This window comes from Pimephales promelas, chromosome 21, assembly GCF_988280905.1.
Source record: "Pimephales promelas chromosome 21, fPimPro1.hap1.1, whole genome shotgun sequence".
Lineage (NCBI taxonomy): Eukaryota > Metazoa > Chordata > Actinopteri > Cypriniformes > Leuciscidae > Pimephales > Pimephales promelas.
The window spans coordinates 29,287,137-29,312,081 of NC_142789.1; the positions used below are offsets into that span (position 1 = coordinate 29,287,137).

A 24,945-nucleotide genomic window follows, 5' to 3' on the forward strand; every position below is an offset into this window, starting at 1 on the left:
AGAAAAAAAATTGCTCTGTTTTTCTGAATTAACAAGTTAATTTTTCATGAGAAAAAAAATGCTCTTTTTTCTGAATTAATGAGTTAATTTTTCATGAGAAAAAAAATTGCTCTGTTTTTCTGAATTAACGAGTTAATTTTTCATGAGAAATTTTTTTTTTGCTCTGTTTTTCTGAATTAATGAGTTAATTTTTCATGAGAAAAAAATTTTGCTCTGTTTTTCTGAATTAATGAGTTAATTTTTTGTGAGAAAAAGTTTTTGCTCTGTTTTTCTGAATTAATGAGTTAATTTTTCATGAGAAAAAAATTTTGCTCTGTTTTTCTGAATTAATAAGTTAATTTTTTGTGAGAAAAAGTTTTTGCTCTGTTTTTCTGAATTAATGAGTTAATTTTTCATGAAAAAAAAGTTTTTGCTCTGTTTTTCTGAATTAATGAGTTAATTTTTCATGAAAAAAGGTTTTTGCTCTGCTTTTCTGAATTAATGAGTTAATTTTTCATGAGAAAAAAAAATTTGCTCTGTTTTTCTGAATTAATGAGTTAATTTTTCGTGAGAAAAAAGTTTTTGCTCTGCTTTTCTGAATTAATGAGTTAATTTTTCATGAGAAAATTTTTTTTTGCTCTGTTTTTCTGAATTAATGAGTTAATTTTTCATGAAAAACGTTTTTGCTCTGTTTTTCTGAATTAATGAGTTAATTTTTAATGAAAAAAAGTTTTTGCTCTGCTTTTCTGAATTAATGAGTTGATTTTTCATGAGAAAAAAAATAATTCAGAAAAGCAGAGCAAAAATTTTTTTTTCATTAAAAATTAACTCATTAATTCAGAAAAACAGAGCAAAATATTTTTTCTCATGAATAAACAGCAGATTTTTTTCTTCAAGTGAATGCAATACGCCTCCGTACCTTTCGAATGCAGAAATCATTTTTTTTTTTCAACTTTATTTGCAGGTTTAAGTAAAAAAGTGTAAATATGCTCTCAGATTTATATAATCCATCATATCTCCATTGCAAATTAGAAGCTGTTTCTAAATGGTGTAAAGGTTACAAAGTGACCCTCATTTGACTCAGAACTCTGTGTGAGTAATAAAGTGTTTCCCTTTGAATCAGGCACTTTGAAGAGTCGCAGTAAATCAAGCTGAGTAACGCGATCCTGAAGGAGCTCAGTTTGCTCCTCTGCTTTAGGTCGTTGTCCTGTTCTTCTCAAAGGACATTCCCTTCACTGCTCCTACAGGAAGAGCGAGTGTCCTGAGGGCATTGGATCTCAGCTGGTGTGTGAGGTGGATCTGAGAGTATCTGACGCGCGTTCAGTCCTCTCCAGAGCGCGGATTAATATGGACTCAGACTAGTTTGTTTTAACATTTTTAAGTGCTATATAGGTGCAGGACTCAGTCAGAACAGCGAATCAGGATGGATATGTTGTTTTATTCTTTAATCATTCTAATTCATGGAATTAATGCAGCATCCCGTTCTAGGAAAGACCTGATGCCGCACATGTGAGTAACTGTCTTGCGCGCGCTTCTAGATTATCCTCACTGCATAATTTTGAAGACCACTATAATGAATGAATATTCGTTCTTTTATTATATCACTTTTACGTTAGTGTAGTTAAATGACATGTTTTATTCACATTGGAGACTCGCTTTGACGCGTATGTTTACGCGTATTAATTAAACACGTGGGATACTGTTTGTGTCAGTCCAGCTAACGGAACGCTCGCAGAACAGTTTTTTCAGTGTTATGAGCAAACGTTCTTCCAGTAACATTAATAGAACCGTTTAACGTAGTCTTTATTTACGTTCTGTAATAACAAAAACGCAATTTATACACATCTACGATCGTTAAACGCACTGCTTGTTTATATTGAGAACTTTTAAATGTACCGTTCCCAAAATGTTTACAAAAATGGAATGTTTCGATTGTGCAGAGAACAGTCAGAAATAATATTTTCATAACTTAATGGAACTCATAATAAACGGGAAACCTATCAAGACTGCAAAATAAATAAATAAAATAATTGCTGTGTAGGCAGTTTATAGGTTTTGATGCACATTAGTTGAATGAAACTGAAGCATCCAGCTTTTTAATGCCAGTTTAGTGCGACATACATTAATATGAGTAATTAAAGATATTCACGTCTTAGACAAAAATCTAGTGCCAATAGTTCGACACATGAAAATAATCGCCTGGAGGTTTAATGTGAACTGAGGAAATAAAACGTTTTTTTTTTTTACACAGTGACTAATATATCAGTCTGGGAACTTGAGGTGTAAATCAAGCGTATCATGTCATCTGTTAGTGCAGAGATGATTAAAAATGATTTACTGGCATCACTATTGCTCAATGTGACATGGAGTGTCTAAGTAACTGACGGTATTACAACTTGTTCCCCTGTCAAATTCATTACAGTTCATTAAAACGGACTATTAGACATTCCAGCTGACTGAAGCTGCAGGTAAACTGATGTGTGTGTGTTTTATCTCCAGGCCAAATGTGTGTGCTGAGAAGGAGGTGAAGCTTGTGGCCCAGATGCAGCCGTGTGTCCAGGCCTTCACACGGATGGTCAAAGCCTGGAAACAGGGATGCCAGGGACAGTCCTGGTGCATGGGCTACGAGAGGAGGTGCGACTGATATTCACACACCCAAAACACTGATTTATGTGAACATAAACATCATGTCTGATCAATCAACCTTGCAATTTCTGTGCTACAGTATATAGCATGCATGATGTGTATGCACATTTTCAACATGCATGATGGGTGCTGTATCCCACAATGCAATGTGATCAACACTGCGATGAATGAATCACAAAGTTTCTGCAAAAAGTGATTTCCTTTAATGCAAAAGCACCTGAATTAAAAATGTGAAATAAGCATTTCTGACATAATTGAAATGTGCACATGTTACTATTTTTACTATTAAAAAATAGTATGCGGTATAAATAAATCACATGCTCAAATCCTTTCCCCTTACTATGCAATAGTAATGGTGATGCCTTCCCTGCGTCTAAAACAGTGTTCTCATGCTTTACAGTATCTTTGTTCTCTAACCAGACTCCTTTAAGTGTAAGGTGTAGTCAAGCTCTTGACGAAAGCAGTAATTTGAAAGGCATCTCTCGCATACCTACAAGACAGAAGGCAAACGCCCTGAACTCGCGCTTTGACAGCCGTGTGTTCCTCGCTTTCCTCCGTACACTTAGCATTAGTAAGAGACCCAGAGACTCGGTAAGAATTGCCCTGCAATTAGATGCGTTAAACAAAGAGCGCAGGGTTACGATTCTGCAGGACCCTAAACTACAGGGAGCGAGAAACCCTTGCAGAAAGCATCATTAAAGACTGGATGAGAGAGAAGCGCCGCTGATTACAGAGCTCATGTTTGTGTTTTCACACATCATCCATGAGCATCAGCTCTCCCATTCACTGACTAACCACAAAGGCCTTTATGAGCTCAGAGAGAACGCTGATAAACACTAAAAATGGCTGATGACTAACATGTGTATACTCATTTAAGGGTCTTAATCTTTACCTGTGTGCTAAATGGAAAAATACATCAAACCATGCATAGTCTGTGCAAGAAATATATTTTTGTGCCCTTAAATTTTCAGTTACATGTGGTGTGCCATCTGATATGCGTTTTATGTGTATGAGTATCAGTACGGTATGTACAGTGATGTGAATAAGTTTGCACACCCATGCTAAAGTTGCCTAAAAAGAGGAATAAAAAATCATCTTTTGGATATTGATCTTAATGCCTTAATTAGGAAAATGAGGAAAACTCCAACCTTTAAGGACACCAATTTTCTTTGTGAATGAATAATGTATCATAAATAAATAAATGTTTTTCAAAATAAATACAGGGTGCATAAGTCAGGGCACCCCTATGTTAAAGTCCCATTGAGTCAGGCAGATTTTTATTTTTAAAAGCCAGTTATTTCATGGATCCAGGATAATATGCATATTAATATAAATATTAAAATATCCCCACATCATCACACACCTTCCACCACACCTAGAGATTGGCATGAGGTACTTTCCATAAGATCATCTTTCAATGCAAATCAAACCAGCTATTAGGCTAACTGAAGTAAACCATGTCAATCTCTAGGTGTGGTGGAAGGTGTGTGATGATGTGGGGATATTTTAATCCCAAAGGCCAAGGGAACTTTATCAGGATGCATATTATCCTGGATCCATGAAATAACTGGCTTTTAAAAATAAAAATGTGTATGTATGTGTATATGTAGTGCATATCGACTTTTTTTTGCAATTCTTAAAGTGTGTTTTATACAGTTGATTGAACCATCCAGTGTTTGTCTGACAGAAAGTGAGACAATAAAAAACAATAAAGATGCTAAAGAGTTCTTCCTTTGTCGTTTTCTCCACAGAACGGCGTACTACACTGCATATAGACAGGTGTATCGACAGGAACACCAGACGGTTTACAAGTGTTGCTCAGGATGGTCCCAGCTCAACGGGGAGGCCGGGTGCCTGTACCGTAAGTCTCCTTTAAATCTCATGGGATGTAAAATCACAGTATTTACTGCCAAATGAAGCATGTGAACATCAGTGACAGAAATCAATGCTGTTTTTTTTTTTTGAGTATGCAGCAATAGAGGTCGAATAACAGGTGGAGTTGGTCATAGTGATTTTTACCAGTTTAGGCCCCAGGTATTTAAAGGAGTAGTTCACTTTAAAAAAAATTTTTTGCTGATAATTTACTCACCCCCATGTCATCCAAGATGTCCATGTCTTTCTTTCTTCAGTCGAAAAGAAATTAAGGTTTTTGATGGATTTTCTCCATATAATGGACTTCAATGGGGTCCAAACGGTTCAAGGTCCAAATGAGAGTTTCAGTGCAGCTTCAAAGGGCTTTAAACGACACCAGACGATGAATAAGGGTCTTATCTAGCGAAATGATCGCTCATTTCAAAAATAAATACAAAAGTTTAAGTTTTATATGCACAAATGCGTATAAAGTTCGTGACACTCCTGTTCGAACGCGTTCTATAAAATGAACAAATCTTTTTTCGAGTCATGACTCGAAGGGTCCTAGATAAGACCCTTATTCATGGTGTCGTTTAAAGCCCTTTGAAGCTGAAACTCTCATTTGGACCTTGAACCATTTGGACCCCATTGAAGTCCATTATATAGAGAAAATCCTGGAATGTTTTCATCAAAAACCTTCATTTCTTTTCGACTGAAGAACGAAAGACATGGACATCTTGGATGACATGGGGGTGAGTAAATAAAATTATCAGCAGTTTTTTTTAAAGTGAACTGCTCCTTTAATCTTACAGCGGTGTAAATGTGTCCAGATTATAGATTTGGGAATGCTTGAACACTAACATGAAGGTTTACGTATATTTCGGCAAGTTTGTAGCTGTTAAACCACGAGAAGGAACTCATTGTCCCCTTTTATAACTATTACAAAAGCACAGTGGAATTAGGAAATTAGTGTCAAGATTTGCTCTAATCCTCTTGGCTGTGGGTTCTGTATTGTTTTATGGATTTTAGTAGAGACAATGTATTATGGTGAAATTTGCCCAGAAAAACGTCATGATTTGAGGAATCATCATTTAGTACAAATTACACACCACATTTTAATACTTTGGTTTGGAGGTTTGTTCAAACGATTGTAATAGTCATGCTGGCCTCGGCAACAAAGCACTGATCTCACTTTGTGTGAATTTATTGAACTTTCTAAAGCCAAAAGACCCGGTCAATAATTGGATTTCAGCAGCTCATCCCGTCTGCTGTCTGCGCTGGGTGGGGTCTCGTAATTTGCATTGTTCTGGTAACAAGAGCGCTCCTCTAATAGTTTTGGCAGTGAGAGACTCTGGTTTGTCTTTTTTTGTGCTTAAATGGAGCAGATGGGAATCCTTTGATAGGGTTTTATAGGACGGTCGTAGTCTACATACCCTGAAGAAGAGGAGCCTATAGCTGTGGACACTTAAGGCCTTGGTGTACTCACAAGTTTTTTTTTGTTTGTTCTTCACTTAAAAGTTCAAAATACCTTTGCAAAAGTTTATTGTGAAGCATTTGGTTGTTCGATATGCATCTGATCTAAGGTACTATTTCCACCTGGTATTGAGATGTGTTTTGGTCGATGGGGTCATCGTGAAGAGGCAATAACAACACAAGAAGTAGCACAAACCAGGCAGTTGTTTGTTACTTTCCTGACAATGTTATATTCCAGCTAATATAAATCAGGGCAGAGTATCAGCTTTAGTTTCTGCCGGAAGACCAGCCGGACGCTGTGAGTGTGTGTTAGAAATGTAAGAATGGTGAGCATGTTGTTCATCTTCAAACCTACACTGTAAAAAATAATAACGGTAAAATACTGTAAAAATGCTACAGTGCAAAACTGTTAATTGGTAAACAGAAAGTTTCCGTACTATACACGGTAAATAACTGTGATATAATTTTACTGTAAAATACCGTTAAATTTACAGTTTTTGAAAGTGAAAAAGAACAAATCATTGTATAATTTACAGTGAAAAACCGTAAATTGACATTCCCACAATTCCCTGTGTGACACTCCACATTTGATGTATTATGGTTCCTCATAGTTTTATTGTTTTTTTTCTAATCAGTTATGTACATTAGGGTTATATGTTACATTTAATGTTGTTAAATTAATGTTTATTGCATTTTTTTAATTTCATGTGTGTTACCATGATGGTGCTTAATGTTTATGTGAATGACACTGTGCAGCTTCTTTAATTAAGTTTTGCTGTATACGAGTATTCACTTGTGATGAGCTGTGATTGCTCATGTAACTCTCATCACTGCTGTGTATTACATTACAATGGTCTAAAACAGATATCAATACATCAATAAGTTGGTAAATCCACATTTTATCAGAAAATATATTACGTTTTTTTACTGTAAATTTTAAGTTAAGTCTGTAAAACCATTAACGTTCCTACCGTGTTTTTAGGGGTAAAGTTCTGGCAACCACAGCTGCCGTTTTTTTACCGTAAAATTTACGGTTTATTTTTTACAGTGTAACTAATTCGGCATGCATGAATATGAGGTTGAGAGAGGCAGAAGTTCAGCTTGTACTGTTAGAGTTCGAGTTTTGTGCATGACACCACGTTCAATGTTTTGGTGGTCTGATGATCCTCGTTTTCATTGTCAAATCAAACTTGGCGTCAAAGGTCCATTGGGTCTGTTGTTCTCATTTGGATGGAGAATTAAGCAGGACTCTACGGTTCCCAGAAGTGGTTTTAAAACTCAGGGTCACATTCGGTCAAAACAGTTCCTTCAAAACCCCCTGAACTAAATCCTTCCCTAAAATCAAGTTAACATCCACTGATGGTTTTCATGCCGGACTCGTGCCAGAATGACTGACAGTTGCATGACAGTTTATCCCGCAAGTTGTGATTTTCATTACTAGAGCCGACACGGTCGTCAAAGACCCCTTTGTCTGTCGGAGAAGGTGAAACGACTCATTATACCTGCGAGATTCAGGCCTGGTCCCTGATCCAGCTTTGGTTTGTTTTTAAACACGCTCAGCATGCATTCCTGTACACCGCTTAACGTCTTTTCCTCTTCTGCGCTGGTATCTGTGGTCTTCAAACTGCACGCTTGGCTTTTATCTCTGCAACTTGAGACCTGGAAGCACTTTAAGAAATGGGACAAACTAATCACTCCTTTTCTGAGCCACTGAACATGGACAAAACACGAGTTGATGCTCACACCAGAAATCCCGCCGTCTGACTGGCACACGTACAGAGCGTCTGTCTTCACAACCTTTTGGTTCGGCGTGATTCACTGGCCAGCTGACGAGACGCTGGTAGATTTGTAGTGGCAGTTTGGGTCTTGTTGAGGAGTTGAAAGGTCATCTCCGAGGTGTTGCCGTCACACTGTGATCTGTTCGACAAAAGGAAGCGTGCAGTGATGCTTTTAGGGTGGTTAGGGTTTTCTTTTTGACTCTAAAGCCTCCAATCATCCAAGACTTTGAAAGTCTCAAAGATATTTCCCACCAAAATTTTTCATTTACAGAAACTAAGTGGATTTATATGGTAATTTAAGTATCATTTGAACATTTATAGGAATATAATACATATATTTATGACAATATTTATTTAAAACAAGTAAATAATAAATTATTAAAATAAACAATTTTCCATTGAAAAAATAAAATAAAATAAATGATGAAGAAAATAAAAATAAAATAATAAATTACTAAATAAAATAAATTATTTAGACTTTTTATCAATTAAATATTATTTTATAATATTTACCAATATAATATTACTTTTTACTAATTAAATATTATTAGAAATATTAGAAATTATATGTATGCCAATATTTATTTAAAATAAGTTAAACAATATATAAATAATTGCATTTAAGTACTTTTTATGTTCTTTAGGATTTACAACTTTCTAGTCTTTTCTAATTTTTTTAAGCAATTTCTAACCAATAGTATGTTTATTTTTATATTTTCAGTTTTCATTTTGTAATTCGGTAACTTTCATAAATTAAAAAAAAAAACATTTCTAAATAGCTTTGATTTAATTTTTTTCATTTTTATTTCATTTTTAGTAGTAGTTTTATTTAATTTTATTGCTTGAACTTTATTTATTTTATACAATTTCCCAGGCAACATTTTTAATTTAATTTAATTTAATTTTTGATTGTTAATTTATTTTTAATTTAATTTAATTTAATTTAATTTAATTTAATTTAATTTAATTTAATTTAATTTAATTTAATTTAATTTAATTTAATTTAATTTAATTTAATTTAATTTAATTTAATTTAATTTAATTTAATTTATATTGGAGAGCTTGACATAGAAAAGACTACTGGTTGTCAAATGTTTAGTCCTAGGGCCCACATTTTATTGTGGTGATGACCCAATACAGAACCGAAAATAGTTTATTGTACAAAAGCAAACACAAATGCCTTTAAATTCAAACATTAGAGTTTGTTAATATTATATGACCATGAACTGCACAGACACAACATGCAAAATGATTAACCTGACATTGGCTGAGTGGATTTAGTACAACGTAAACATCAGCAAACACACACATTACAGTATTTATAGTGTGAGTGTCTGGTTTTGAAATGTCAGTTGAATTTTGTTGGGAGCCGATAATTCACTGCATAAAACAAACTATGGTCAGCATTGTTTATTCTTGTTCCAAACGATCATGTATTTAAAGTAGTCTGCATGGTTTCGTGGATGAGTGCATGTCACGCAACCTGTCAACATCGGCATCTGAATAACTTCTACCAAATGATAATGACTGTGCCAAAATACTGTAGCGTTTGATCGGACGCGTGACCTTTGGCTTCAACAACAAAATGGGTGTAATTTCTCCTCTCTATTAAAAGTGAATAAGATAACTACGTTTGCTATCCAAACTATGCACAAGTATAGATCATTTTGCATTATTTTTCCTTGATATTCTGACTCTGCAACCCACCAGATGAAACTTCTTAGAAAAAGCTTTTTGAGATTTGCATCACTTTGCAGAACTGGAATCCATATAATAACACACATCAAGGCTGCTTTCGGAGAATTGCTTTGGATTTATTTAGGAAGCGGGAAAACAAAGAAATTCTGTTTCTCATTCTAGTCTGTAAAACTTAATCTTGAAGCTATTTACAATTGGGCTCTATTGGGGGTACGCTAGCCCTGTTTACTTCTTTGTTTCTCAAGAATACCAATTGACTCAATGACTTTTGATTCTCTTTTTTGTAGAAGTGCCTTCGGTGCGACTTGAGACTTCCTTCCACCTTAACAAAACATGCACTTGAAAATCCTCTTCTTTTCATTAAGGAGCAAAAATCTGAGTTTGAATGGGAAAGTTGGGAGCAGAAAGTGGCCAGTTATTTTGACTGATGCTTTGAAGCAGAACTGACCACCAGCACGAAGATAACACTGGCCATAAGGAGTGAATGGAGGCAGGTCTTTGTTGCTGTAGACGGGAATGTCCTGAACAAGGACCAGGAATGTGCGTAACTAATGTCCTGGGTGGTCTGTCCACAATGCCTGTTGTTACAAAGACCGTTAGTTGTCCATCCCAGAGGTAGAAAAGCTGTTTCATGATCTCTTCTTTCAGGTTTTGTAAGGGAATGTGTCCTTGAATTACAGATGAGTGAAGCTCAGATAATCTCTCATGACAGCTCGTCTATCCATGATGATTTCAAGATATTTCAGTGTTTATGAAGATTCATATCATGTTTTTTGGTCTTACAATACTATATTTTATATAATAATACATGCATATTTGTCTGCTGGGATTCCCCATGCTCTTCCTCTCACAAATACACAAGTACAAATGCGTTTGTACTTTGCCAGAGGTTTATTCACATTAAGATATGTACAATGGAAATGCTAATGCTGCTCTGTTTTGATCCTGACTAGTTTTATTTGCTTTGGGTTCAGTTTTAGTTTGTAAATGTTTGTAGTTTTGACATACATGTTGACGATGTACGATTTTATATACGATTTTTTTTTTTAAATAAGGGTTTGAAATTTACTGTATAATATATTTAAATATCAATATATAGTTTAAATATCAATGCTGACATGTTAGCTCATGTACTTCAGTGTTGTTTTGGTATTATTTACAAACTATTATCGTATCACTTTTATTTTTGTAATTTTGATTAGTTTTTCTTTTAAACATTTCTATATAGATTTGATTTAATATTAAAATTGTCAGTTTTAGTAGTAGTTTTATTTATTTTATTTGCTTAAACTTCATCTTAATTTTATTTTATGTAGTTGCCAAAGCAACATTTGTAATTTTTATTATTATTTTTTTATTTAGATTTTCTTTTCTTTCATAAAATGTACACTTGTAGTGCTATGTACACTTCAGGTGTGAACAGTAAAGCAGAAACACATGTTCTGATATCATGCATAGGCTTCATGTGATGTGTAAAGACATGTTTTCAGCATCTCTTCGTCTCGTCTCTTACAGCTGTTTGCCGTTATGGCGTGTGCTTTAATGGAGGTCAGTGTCGAGAAGCTTCTGCTCAACTCTGTGACTGTCCGGCCGGCTTCAGTGGTCCGAGCTGCCAATACGGTGAGTCCAAAACACACGGAACAATGTGCATAATTTGTTTCTTAATCTCTTTTAGATTCCCATGAAGATTTGAGAAAATATTAAATGGGGTCTGCTTATATTAAAGGGCTAATTCACCACTGGCAACATGGGCTTTCAGTAAAACATGTGCTAGAAAGGTGAAATTATTATTATTATTTTTTTAATCTGTGATACCTGACTAGAGAAACAGAGAAAATCTGCTCATGTCTTCTGTTTTGCTAAATAGGTAGGAAAACTACAACACCCATAATGCACCTTGCAGCATGCCCATTGCATTATGGGTGTTGTAGTTTATACTATAAAAAAAATTAATCGTACAAGGCCACACCCAGTCTGCTCCTATTGGATAGGCTTGACCAGAGTCAAATACCGCCTTGCTTGAGTAGAAAATACTTCTTAGCAAACTTTTGGTCACAATTAAGTGTCGACTTGTATCGGAGTGAGTTATTTTCGGAAGGATCCAGAGCTTTAGAATAGAAAAAAGCGGGAGTACAATCTGAAGTTTTCATGGACTGTCAAAAGTCTGCCGAAATATGTGTTTTGCGTCATCCGACAAACTTTTGCTGACAAATGAACAGGAATTTTTAACACAGAAAGACTAAATTGCATTTTTACTGCTGGCATTGTATCAATACAAACCAGGTTGAAGTTCAGCAAATGCACACTTTAATGAAAACAAGCTGTTTAGATAGATCACATGTGAATAAGAGTAGGACACAAAGCCAGATATTAGTAGGTCTTGCATGTGCAAGCACCACATTTTAGAGAATATAAAGTGCAGTTATAATGATTTTGAATGCATTTCCTTTTGAATGAATGCAAGTTTCCCCCCAACAGAGTGTTTTCTCCAACAGAGTGTTTGAGTCTCTAATATTGCAAGCCAAGAATTTTATCTGCAACGGGCAGTTGTAGCCAGTGAGAGAGGATGCTAATAATGGAGGATGTTGTTTTTTGGTGATAATATACACACGACAGGAAATTCTTCACAAATCTTGCCCTAGTTTTTCAGTTGCTGTGGTCTCCTCTGTGTCTCGTGGAGTGATAACAGACGCTGCTTTTGCACAAAGATCAAGAGGAATTCGAGTGTTGCAAAGTGTTACAGACAGATTCAATTAATTACGCAGCTTTCAGCAACGCTGTGATCCGCTTGTATGTTGAAGTAGGATGACCTGATGGCTTTTGTCTGCTGTCTTGTTTCGTTTTTGAATCTTCAAGACAGAGACTCCAATGTGCACAGCTGGGAACCATTGGTCATTTATTCTGGACGGTTCTTATGTGTGTTGTTAAGGATGATGCTGATTGATTCGGTCGGCATGCACAAACACATACGAAAACACTAACAGCCACTATATATCATGGGAAAGCAATGGAGACTCCCCGTATATCCGCTATAATGCCAGACTGGCTTGGAAAATAAAGACAATCATGAAAATATCGATAATCTCACGAAACCTAAGAATAGAATCAAAGTGTTTAGCCATTGAAAATATTTGATTTTATTCATGCATGCTGCACATTTATTTATTTATGCATGAAATATATGTTATTGAATAAAACTTATACAACACTTTTTATTATCTAATATTTTTGAGAATATTTTTCATGCATTGACATCTTTTCACTTTCATGAATTTCATTATTTTCATATTAATAAACATAATGCATGAAAGATATTTTATTGTATAAAGTTATAAAATATTTTCCATGCACTATTATTATATTTCATCACTTTTAAAACATGCATAATAATTTATTTATGAAATTGTTGCAATAATAATAATAATGCATGAAAGATATTTTTTTGGATAAAGGTTATTCAATTGTTTATTGTTTTTAAATTATAAAATGAAAAAACCATTTCACACCTGCAATTGGTAGGTTGCAGGTGTGCGACCAAAAAAAAAAAAAAAAAAAAAAAAATCAGTCGAAAATGTGCCAAAGAGAAGATCTTCTCTTTGGCATATTATTTTTAAAACAATATATTGCCTTCATTATTCATAATGTAATATTATATTACTATATACACACATATACATAAATAGTATACAGTATTTAAACGTGTACTATTTATTATTATTATTGGGACAAGAGAATACCCAACATACCCGAGTCATTATACTTGATCTGTAGTACCATAAAACATGCTTAAATTATCAGCACAACCATAAAAACTCAACACCTCTGAGGAACCTCTGGATCTGTGAATCTGTTGAAATGTCACGTAAGAGAATCTGCTTGCGGATCAAAGTCTCTGTGAGTTGATGAAGGAAAGTCATTCTCTGGTCTGACTTGTTCTTGAAATCCCCAGCTGGATGATTTTTGTCAGATTCAGTGGGTTATTGTTTGCTGATTCCCTGACAGCGACCCGTGATGACTCTGGTGAAGTTTGACATGTTGTGGTTTCAGCTCATAATGAACAAATGTGGCTCGGCGTGTTTGAGATGCACATTCCCCTGTGGCGAGTATCACTGTATTCTCAGTTTCATCTGTCATCACAAGAGGAAAAACAGCTTTTGAAAAGCTCTCCAAGCTCTCAAGGACCTATTAATCTGAGTTACACACCTGACGTGAAGCTTAAGTCCAGGAGCTTTAAAAACCGACTAATACAACACAAATAATCTCTTTTTAAAGCTACTGAACTTGGCAAATGCAAAGGAGAACTAATCAAAACATGTCAAACTCAAATGATTTTGCAGTAGTTGGATTTTTTGCATATGGAAACTTGCATGCATTTCTGTTTCGGCTATAGAAATGGACAGCTTGGAAAAAGAATACAAGTTTGCATATGCAGATCAATCTCAAATTTCAGGAAAATTGGATAAACACCAATGCACACAATTCTGTCGTAGTCACGTGTTTGTTGGGTTCCTGTCTGTTTCAGGGTCCGGATTGAAAGGTCTCTTGCATTGTGGAATAATTGTATCTCTTTCTTTTGATAAAAACAATGGTTTCTGGGACGTGAGCTCATGTGTTTGCGCAGTCGGAGGTCAGAACATGCCAGACTGCTCGGTCAGGCTCGGAGACCTCTCATGGGATGCTTCTGCTGGGACTGGACACAGTGACACAGTTAGCATTTAACATTTTGGACATCAGTTCTTGATGGAATGCCAGTGTGGGCAAAACCTGTTTTCACAGAACATACTGTATGATATATATATATATATACTCTAAATGTGTGCTCATATATATTCAATTAACAATGTATATTTTATTTAAAATAATAATAATTATTTGATTATGCATGTAAAACATATATCATAGATAATGAAGAACATTATATACAAGTATTAGATGATTAAGTATTTAAAATATATTTAAATTTATATAATTATAATAAATTAAATATACTAATAATATATAATTTCCGATATATATACTTCTAATTTATATTTTTATTAAGAAATATATACAAGTAAAATATTGAAATATCGTACATTATAATTAATATCACCATGTACAATTATTAGACGATTAATTAATATAATTATTAAAATGTGATTGTAATATGTTAACATTTAATAATATTTATTAAAATATACATATATAAAAAAACATATATATATATATTTATAATAATTTAATTCTTATTATAAATTGAATTATTAGAATTATTAATAATTTTTTTATTTATGCATTGTTTATTATTAATTATTATTATATTACATATAATACAATTAAATTTTATATATATATATATATATATATATATATATATATATATATATATATAAATAAATAAAATAATAATGTTCAATTACGAATTATTTTAAAAATGAGTCGAATCCTTTGAGTTGCCACTTGTTTTCTTCTATATGTGTAGAGGGTCAGAGGTCAGAGGTCAGAGTCTCTTCAGAGTGTGTGTCCGCTGCGGGGCGTCTGTGGATCTGATAGTTCGCGGTGTTGAACTCGTATAGTTGATGCTAATGGAGGAGGACGTCTAGAGCTATGCGGAGGCTCAGTTTTACAGCAGCTCATGCAGGTCATCACATGGACATCTGACAACTGTGAGCTTGAGCTATTAATACACACCTGTCAGTGCACTTCAACTTCTGCTGGACACACTCTTAGCTTGAGCTAGCATGAGCTCCTAGAGACCTCGTTTTCAGATTTTCAGGCCAAATTGTCTCGTTTTTCTTCTTGAATAAGGCAATCTCAGAATTCACTGTGGGTGAATAGAGCCAAGCGGATCTGAGGGAAATATCAGAGAATCAAACTGTGTTTTTATGTGTTTATTTCATGACGCACGTCTGGATGTTGAATCTGCAACACAGAAATAACTAAAAGTTAATTAGATCAGTTTTTAGACAAAAATAAATGAAATGGAATTTATGAGTTAGTAATTTTCTAATGCCCTTAATTGTTCATGGAGAGATATGACTCATCTGGCTTCTCTAAGTTACGTCCTTTTGTTGGCCTGTGTTTCCCGATGGAATCCAAACTTTGGCTGTTGTAAGAAGAAACGAGTTTCTTGCTTATGGAGACTGGAGGACCGGATTAGACAAGGAAACCCCAGGGACTCGGTGGAGAAGGGTTTTATCAAGAGTTTAGCACAGTACAGACGAGACAATATGCAGGAATGATAAGTATTCTAAAGCAGTTTCTCGGAGTGCAGCGGTGACGACAGCTTGTTTGTGGAAATGAAGCTAAACCGTTAGAGAAGAGAGTTGATGGAGAGTCAATAGAGAGTTAATAGAGTGTATAGTTGATAGAGTTGATCATCGTTAGTGTTTTTAGAGAGTTTAGAGAGTTGAAAGAGTTGATAGAGAGTGTAGAGAGCTGATGGAGAGTTGATAGAGAATTGATAAAGTGGATGAAGAGTTGATAGAGTTGTTAGAGTAGATCAAAAGTTTAGAGAGTTGATAGGGTAGATAGAGAGTGGATAGAGAGTGGATAGAGAGTTGATGGAGAGTTGATAGAGAGTTAATAGAGTGGATAGTTGATAGAGTTGATCGTCGTTAGTGTTTTTAGAGAGTTTAGAGAGTTGACGGAGAGTTGATGGAGAGTTTAGAGAGTAGATGGAGAGTAGATGGAGAGTTTAGAGAGTAGATGGAGAGTAGATGGAGAGTTTAGAGAGTTGATGGAGAGTTGACAGAGAGTTAATAGAGTGGATAGTTGATAGAGTTGATCGTTGTTGGTGTTTTTAGAGAGTTTAGAGAGTTGATAGAGAGTTAATAGAGAGTTAATAGAGCGGATAGTTGATAGAGTTGATCGTCGTTAGTGTTTTTAGAGAGTTTAGAGAGTAGATGGAGAGTAGATGGAGAGTTTAGAGAGTTGATGGAGAGTTGACAGAGAGTTAATAGAGTGGATAGTTGATAGAGTTGATCGTTGTTGGTGTTTTTAGAGAGTTTAGAGAGTTGAAAGAGTTGATAGAGAGTGTAGAGAGCTGATAGAGTGGATGGAGAGTAGATCAAGAGTTTAGAGAGTTGATAGGGTGGATAGAGAGTTGATAGAGAGTTAATAGAGAGTTAATAGAGCGGATAGTTGATAGAGTTGATTCTCGTTAGTGTTTTTAGAGAGTGTAGAGAGCTGATAGAGAGTTGATGGAGAGTTTAGAGAGTTGATAGAGAGTTAATAGAGAGTTAATAGAGTGGATAGTTGAAAGAGTTGATAGAGAGTGTAGAGAGCTGATAGGGTGGATGGAGAGTAGATCAAGAGTTTAGAGAGTTGATAGGGTGGATAGAGAGTTGATAGAGAGTTAATAGAGTGGATAGTTGATAGAGTTGATCGTTGTTAGTGTTTTTAGAGAGTTTAAAGAGTTGATAGAGAGTGTAGAGAGCTGATGGAGAGTTGATAGAGAATTGATAGAGTGGATGGAGAGTGGATGAAGAGTTGATAGAGTTGTTAGAGTAGATCAAGAGTTTAGAAAGTTGATAGGGTGGATAGAGAGTTGATAGAGAGTTTAGAGAGTTGATGGGGTGGATAGAGAGTTGATAGAGAGTTAATAGAGTGGATAGTTGATAGAGTTGATTGTCGTTAGTGTTTTTAGAGAGTGTAGAGAGTTGATAGAGAGCTGGGGCCAATCCCAATTCTACCCCTTACCCCTTCACTTTCCCCTTCCCCTCCGTTTTGCGCGTCCACGTGAAGGGGTAGGGCTGTCCCAATTCTCTTTTGGTTGGAGGGGGAGGGCTAGGGAGAAGGGCCAGATAGCCCTTCAAACGAAGATTTTTCGGGAGCACACTTCAAACGAAGGGGTATGAGAAGTGTCACTGCTAACCCAGGCTGGCTGCCCAAGCGACAAAGGAGACCCATAAATTTAAGTATTTGTGGCTTTAATAAGTATTATAACGACACATAATGATTTGCTTTATGTTACATTCAATATTGTGTTCATATTTACGGTCAGTTTCTTCACAGAAACGTTTGTAAAAAAAAAAAAAAATCGCTAAAATTACTGTAGTTTGCTAACGATAGTCCCGCAACATATTTTCGTCGTCTCCGTTGTTTCCTGCTAACTTCACAAGATGCAAGAAAATAGCTGTAACCCACGCGACTGAGATAACTGCATCTGTCGACGGGATCTTGGAAGTTGTGATAAACATCGGCGCATCTCCTGTGACGTAGGCGCTAGCGACGACTTATAATGACGTTTAACGGAGGCGTAGTGGTGTCCCATTTCTTAGGGGAATATTTTCACCCCTACGCATTGCCACTCTGTTTCAAGGGTCAAGGGGAAGGCGAAGGGGTAGGGCTAGGGGAAAGGGAAGGGGTAAGGGGTAGAATTGGGATTGGCCCTTGATAGAGTTGATAGAGAGTTGATAGAGAGTTTAGAGAGTTGATAGGGTGGATAGAGAGTTGATAGAGAGTTAATAGAGTGGATAGTTGATAGAGTTGATTGTCGTTAGTGTTTTTAGAGAGTGTAGAGAGCTGATAGAGAGTTGATAGAGTTGATAGAGAGTTGATAGAGAGTTTAGAGAGTTGATAGGGTGGATAGAGAGTTGATAGAGTTGATGGAGAGTTGATAGAGAGTGGATAGAGAGTTGATAGAAAGTTGATAGAGAGTTTAGAGAGTTGATAGTTAATATAGAGTTTAGAGAGTTGATAGGGTGGATAGAGAGTTGATAGAGTTGATGGAGAGTTGATGGAGAGTTGATAGAGAGTGGATAGAGAGTTTAGAGAGTTGTAGAGTTGATAGAGAGTTGATATAGAGTTTAGAGAGTTGATAGAGAGTTAATAGAGTTGATAGATTTGCTCAGCTAATTTTAATTGCTCAGCTAATTTCTCCTTTCACATCCTGTGTGCTGAGCTTTATTTAAGTTGGTTTAATGGGCCATTAGCTCAAGGGCGGTCACCTCTGTGCTTTTCTCCAGCTAAACATGTCCTCAGGCACCTCCTGCTTCATGGAATGTAAAACACGATGTGGCCGCAGGACTCTTTACACCACAATAATGTCAAAGTTTTCAAAGGCTGAATGAAAACTAGAAGTTTACACACATCACAACTTCTGTTTAAACCTCAGATTTCTTGTTTTTTTGATTTGATGTTGTTGAGGGAAACAATTTCATGGTTCAAAATGCATTTGAAATGGTTTTGGTGGTGTTCTAGTTCACTGAATGGCTAAAACTCCCCGTGACCCAATCCTTGTTACCAGGCCTGTAGTTGTAGCATAACTCATCCACGCGGCTTTACGGTAACTGAGCTACATTTTCTCCATGGTCACGACACTCTCGTATCTGTAAAACATGTGTTTAACATTTCAAATGCTCCATTTCATCAGGATTGGTGTGTAATTCGGCCGATGGATCTGTGAAATATCACACGATCTGAAAATCATTGCCTGAAATTTAAGTAAAAATCGCTTCACGTTTTGATGTCAACTTGACAGTTCGTCAGAGACGTTCATCTGACACTCGCGGTCACACGTTTTATCCTTTTTTCCAGTTTTTCCAGTCATTGCACATCTGCCTTTTCCGGAGATCTGGGAATGTTTGAATGCTTCCTTTTCAGCACGTGTAATGATGTCCAATGGAAAATCCACATTTAAGCACTGACTGACTCATTGACATTCCCGTCGCATTTGCCACATTGTGTGTTGCAAGGAATGAATCAGTTATTAAAAAGTCTGGTTAGTGTGCAGCGTCCATGACCCGGAAAATTGTCCACGGGTGAACCGGTCACAGCAGGACAATAGAGGCGAGCGTGAAGAGATCCCTGATACGCCGGGGTCCTCTGCAGTTTCTCACACTCTGTCATTATAAGTCTCCCTCCACCACTTTAAAAAAAAAAAATCTTTCTCATTCTTAAAGTTTTCCCCAAAATGAAAATTGTGAAAAGTTATGTCACTTTAACTTTTTTTTTTTACGTTTTTATTTTTGGGTCACTTTAAGGGTCAATCTCATGAAACCTGTCAAGTTTAGTTCTTATTTCAACCCAAAATCAAAATATACATGGGAAAAGTCAATTATGTTTTTCCTTGCCTTGAAATTTTGCAAGAGAATTAATACAATTTTTATTGAATTCTGAGAATTTTTTTTTTTATTGTTACTTTGTTCTGTTACAAAGTAACCATATCACTAATAATGCAAATATAATGACCCCCCTGAAAAGACCTGATTTTCTTCATCTAATGTACATACTGTAACATATTATTTAAATTTTCTGATTTTGGGTTAATATAAGACTTGGGCATGTTTTCATGTGATTTAATCTTTTATATATACATTATATTCTGTCCCTTTTCTGGTTCAATAATTTGTCCCCATCATTTCATCACACACTTTGTCTTTTCTTCTTTCTGGTTGTGTTTTCTTAACCTAGATAAGCAGCTTTGGTCTTTTAAATAATTTTTTTAAACCCTAGTTTGCCGGTTTCCAGTCTTGATTATGTTTTTAGGCTCTGCTACAATAGGTTTTCAAGCTTGAATGTTCATAAAACACATTATTTTCCTCATATTCTCCATTGTTGCGGCTCCTCTCTTCCCAGTCTGTCAGTAACGCTCTGTTTACTTCCTGTCTCGATGAAGCCCCTCCTTCTGTAAAGCACCCTGTGCTCTGATTGGTCGGCTGGAGCTGTGTGTTGTGATTGGTCGAGAGTTTCGAGTGTGTTTGGGAAATGTCCTTCCTATTACCATATCTGCCAGTTTAACACGTTACTAACTAACTCAACCAGGCCCCGCCCCTTTATCCGTTTATTATGAATTATTTAAATGAGGAATATTGTGACGTGTTTGTTCCCAGAAGAAACTCATAAACTTGGGAGTTCAGAAACACTAACACTGATATAGAGAACTTCGTCATGCTCAAACAGCAACATTACACACTAAAGAAAGCTGAAAATAAATCAAACTATAATAAGACCCCTTTAAAATAACTCATGGTATCAGAGAGGCCAGTGTGACTCTCTCATTACTGCCGCTGTAAACCTGCCTCTGGATAATCCCACAATCCCTGTTTCCTGTTTGGCTTCTTCCTGTTTGTTTCTTTATTTTGCTGCAATATATAGCCTGGGTCTTTAAAGTGTCCTAGTGCCGAAAACCTCCAGTCAGAATGAGTTTTCTTAATCGTGTTTGTGCATTTCTCTGGAGTTTGATTCTTTAATCTTTCCTAATTGAGCTGAAATTCCTGAACTGTGTTGGACCGATGAAAGCTCCATCATGGACAGTCCTGGTCTCATGAAGACTTGAAGTTGAAGTTGATTCGAGGGAGATCCAGCTGTCTTTACTGCGCTGACAGATAGAGAGCCTTCGTTCAGTGATGCAGGACACCAAAACAATATTTATGCTTTAGGATTCTTATTTTGAGTGTAATTTCTCAGTTTAAACACAAAATGGCATCACAACACGTTACCTCTTTAATGGGATGTGACGTTGTACGAAACTTTGCCTCCGAAACTTTCGTCCATAAAAAAAAAAAATTGAGCTAGGTTCGATTTTCTGCGTTTTTTGCATCCGTAGCAAGCAATTTGAATGGTGTTTTGACAATTTAGAGCCACCGAATCACAAATACTGAAAAACACATGCGAAAATTTCCGACTCAGGACACTATTTTAACAATCTGAAACGCAAGTGTCAAGTAACTTGACGCTTAGCACCGAGATCCACCCACAAAGTTACTTTGTGGGCGGATCTCGTGCTGTTGCTATTTAACCGGTGGGATAAATGACTTTCAAGCCCGACGCAAGTTTAAAAGGGGTTGAGCAATGATTTCCCTCGTGTTAAAGGGATAGTTCACTTTGAAATTAATTTTTGATATGTTTTATCTTACCTCAAGGGCATCCAAGATGTAGGTGTCTTTGTTTCCACAGTATTTTCAATTTTGACATTTTTCAGTCAAACCGTTGTTGTCTATGATGTCATACACTGGAGGCTAAGGGAAAGAGCATGCACAGAGAAGTCCAAATTAAACATGATTTAATGACTCGTAAATGTAAGTACACATTGATGGCCTAAGACACGAAACGAGCGGTTTGTGTGAGAAAACCAACAGTATTTATATCGTTTTTACCTCTTGTAATCATAGCCATGACAAAATGATCTGACGGCACGGGCGCTTCGGTCTGGAAGTGATCGTTTGCGCGCCGACGTCACTCTTTGTTTATACAGAGATTTCGGAAGTTTTACCTTTCACTAAACATATTTAGATATACGGGAAACCGCAATGGAAGAAGATTTCGGTATATCTAAATATGTTTAGTAAAAGGTAAAACTTCCGAAATCTCCGTGTAAATATTGAGTGACGTCACACGCGAGCGATCACTTCCGGCGTAACATTGAACTGATTCAGTTCGGTTGGACATTGAACAACTGATTCAGATCACTTGGACGTCACTGTGATTACATGAGGTAAAAACGATATAAATTCTCACAAAAACCACCTTAGGCCATCAATGTGTACTTAAATTTACGAGTCATTAAATCATGTTTAATTTTGACTTCTCTGTGCATGCTTTTCGACCAAGGAGCGCAAGTTCATTCCCTAGTTTGCCGGCGTACGTCTGTGAAGGGAAAAGTCCGCTTTGCACAGGTGCAAAATATGAACGACACATGCGTCGATGTACAAAGTCAATTGCGCTGGGTGCAAGTTAGGACCCTCATTATGCAATGGCCTTAATTCATTAAATCGCCTTCTATAGCAAAGTAAACAGTGACTCACTTTGCACATTCCCTAGTCATAGTTAAAGGGTTAGTTCACCCAAAAATGAAAATTCTGTCAGTATTTACTCACCCTCATGTTGTTCCAACCCCGTAAGACCTTCTTTCATCTTCGGAACACAAATTAAGATATTTAAGATATTAAGATCGCTCCTGCATACAGTCCATAGGCTTCTTGAGGGAATGACAATTGATGGCCTCGAAAAGTCATTAAAGACATCGTTAAAATAGTCCAAGTGACTACAGGGGCTCAATCTTAAGTTTATCAAACGACGAGAACACTTTTGTGCGCAAAAAAACAACAAAAATAACGACTTTATTTCAACTATTGGTTTATTTCTCCCTCTGCGCGAGTCAGGTTACTAGTTTAATAGCGTAAGCTTCTGTTATTGTACGTCACACGCATCACACAGACATGACCAGCGTCGGCCAATAGTGAGCCTACGTTTGACGTAGCTCTACGCAATCACACTACGTTAACTGACTACAGGCCCATGGAGAAGGAAGTGAATAGTTGAAATAAAGTCGTTATTTTTGTTGTTTTTTTGCGCACAAAAGTGTTCTCGTCATTTGATAAAGTTAAGATTGAGCCCCTGTAGTCACTTGGACTATTTTAACGATGTCTTTAATGACTTTTCGGGGACAGCAAGAGCCAGTCCCTCAAGAAGCCTATGGACTAGTATGCAGGAGTGATCTTAATATCTTAAATATCTTAATTTGTGTTGCGAAGATGAACGAAGGTCTTACGGGGTTGGAACAACATGAGGGTGAGTAAATACTGACAGAATTTTCATTTTTGGGTGAACTAACCCTTTAACTCACATGATCCACGTACACCGAGTAGCTCATGCAGAAATTAGGCAGTAATTTGGACATTCCTGGTATCCCTGCAGGCTCCGACACAACATTCCCAAGTCCGTCAGGCCCGAACAGGTATCGTCAGATACAGAGCAGAGCGCAGGTTAAAGATCAGCCCTGCGGGGTTCGGGGAACATATTCTGTCTCTTGTTAACACCAGGAGCTTTGTAAACCAGACGGGATTGAGAGCAAACCAAAACAAATCTTTTGTCTGGATGTCAACGTTTTTTTTGAGCCCGGCAGAGACCATCATGGAGAGAGAAGTACAGGGATGTGTGGCGTCTGGTTGAGCTTAGCGTCCTCGGATCACGAATGCGGTGGGCATCCAACTGAGACGGGGCTGGCGGGAAATTCACTCTAATTCGCTCTCTCGCACAAGTGTGTGTACATACAGTGCTGATACACACAAACACACACACATCAATGCACAAAGCCAGATCCTCCGGGTTGACAGGGGGCCAGGAGGTCGTCTAATTACGTTTGAAAAATGTCAAAGCATCATTAACAAAACTGACACAAATTCTGAGTGTCTTAACCAAAAGCCAATGTGCTCAGAGGGTGTTTGAGCCTCTATAAAGGGTCTTCTTAAAGCCATTTTCAGAGCCTTTTGGACACATATATCACCTATAAGGTGTCTTTAGACCCCTGAAATATCATGTTTCAGGTCTAAACCTGCATTTTTGCACCTTTGTTGCCATTGGCTCGGCTCGCTTAGTTGGGGGCTTTAAATTTAACGTTTAATACAATAATATTGATCTGTCTGCATTGACACCAGTGGTGGAGGAAGTACTGAATCTCAGTACTTAAGTAAAAGTACAAATAACCAGATAAATATTTACTTTAGTAAAAGTAGAAGTAACACAATAACAACCATACTTAAGTAAAAAGTAAAAAAGTACCTGATTTTAAATGTATTTTAAGTATTAAAAGTAAAAGTACTTGCATAACAATTGATTCTCTGTATGACTATTTTCTAATGATTAATAAAACATTTAATTCTACTCCTATAATGATGTTTAATAATGATGGAAAAAAATTGTTGTCACCATTTCTGAAACAAGCTTGTAAGGCAATATAAACCATATCCTTACTATATGTTAATAACTATGTTTGGCAATAAACGCGATTAATTTATGGTGTAATTCTGAACCTCTTGGCTTGCCATACTCCTAACCAAACGTATATTCCACACGGTGTGTTTCCTATGCACGTAAAAACAAATTTTCGCGTATAAATTGCACGATAAACACACTGCGTGCGAGACGCATTTAGTTTATGTATCTATGGCAACCAAACGTCACTGGTGAGACAAACGTGCAACAAACGGACGGTCAGATTACGTTTTGGCGGGGGAAAAACTGATCAGAAAATGTAATGAAAATGTAACAGAAGTTGTAGAAATATAGTGGAGTAGAAAGTTTAATAATTGCTGCAAAATGTAACGAAGTAAAAGTAAAAAGTATGCACTATTTATTCTACTTAAGTAAAGTAAAGATACGTGAAAAATGTACTTAAGTAAAGTTACAAAGTATTTGTATTTCGTTACATTCCACCACTGATTGACACTATTATTTGAGAACTGAACTGAGCTGGACGGTTGACATCATGGTTTTGATGATGGTTTTCAACTAAATAACTTTTTTGAACAAAAATGAAACATCATTGAACTTACTTAAGCTGAACTGAGGAAGCATATTTTCTTCTGGAAACGAACTTTGTTGCATTTATTATCTCTGTAAAGCTGTATTGTTAAAAGCGCTATATAAATAAATGTAACTTGACTTATAGTTGTCGAAAAGGCTGAAAATAATCTGAAAAGGACTTCTGTCTGTCCTCAAAGTGTCTGTTCAGAGGTTTTCAGAAAAACTCGCTAGCTGAACGTGTCTTGTCAACACACACCTTGGGAAGAAGAATTGTGTAAAACCAAAACACAGC

The 24,945-nt window shown here is 36.3% G+C and overlaps 1 protein-coding gene across 7 annotated transcripts in view; it reads left to right on the forward strand.

The window, feature by feature from the left end:
* Positions 1–24,945, forward strand: part of megf6b (multiple EGF-like-domains 6b) — a 70,868-nt gene that overhangs the window by 1,239 nt on the left and 44,684 nt on the right. For 2 of the 7 annotated variants that reach the window (XM_089125354.1, XM_089125353.1), the window contains exons 1-4: positions 1,031–1,488; positions 2,479–2,613; positions 4,377–4,486; positions 10,941–11,045. In XM_089125354.1, coding sequence (XP_088981480.1) covers positions 1,403–1,488; positions 2,479–2,613; positions 4,377–4,486; positions 10,941–11,045 — 436 coding nt within the window. In that variant the 5' untranslated portion in view covers positions 1,031–1,402. Of the gene's footprint in view, positions 1–1,030; positions 1,489–2,478; positions 2,614–4,376; positions 4,487–10,940; positions 11,046–24,945 lie in introns of those variants that run through there. The other 5 variants (XM_089125359.1, XM_089125356.1, XM_089125357.1 and 2 more) reach the window with 3 other exon arrangements.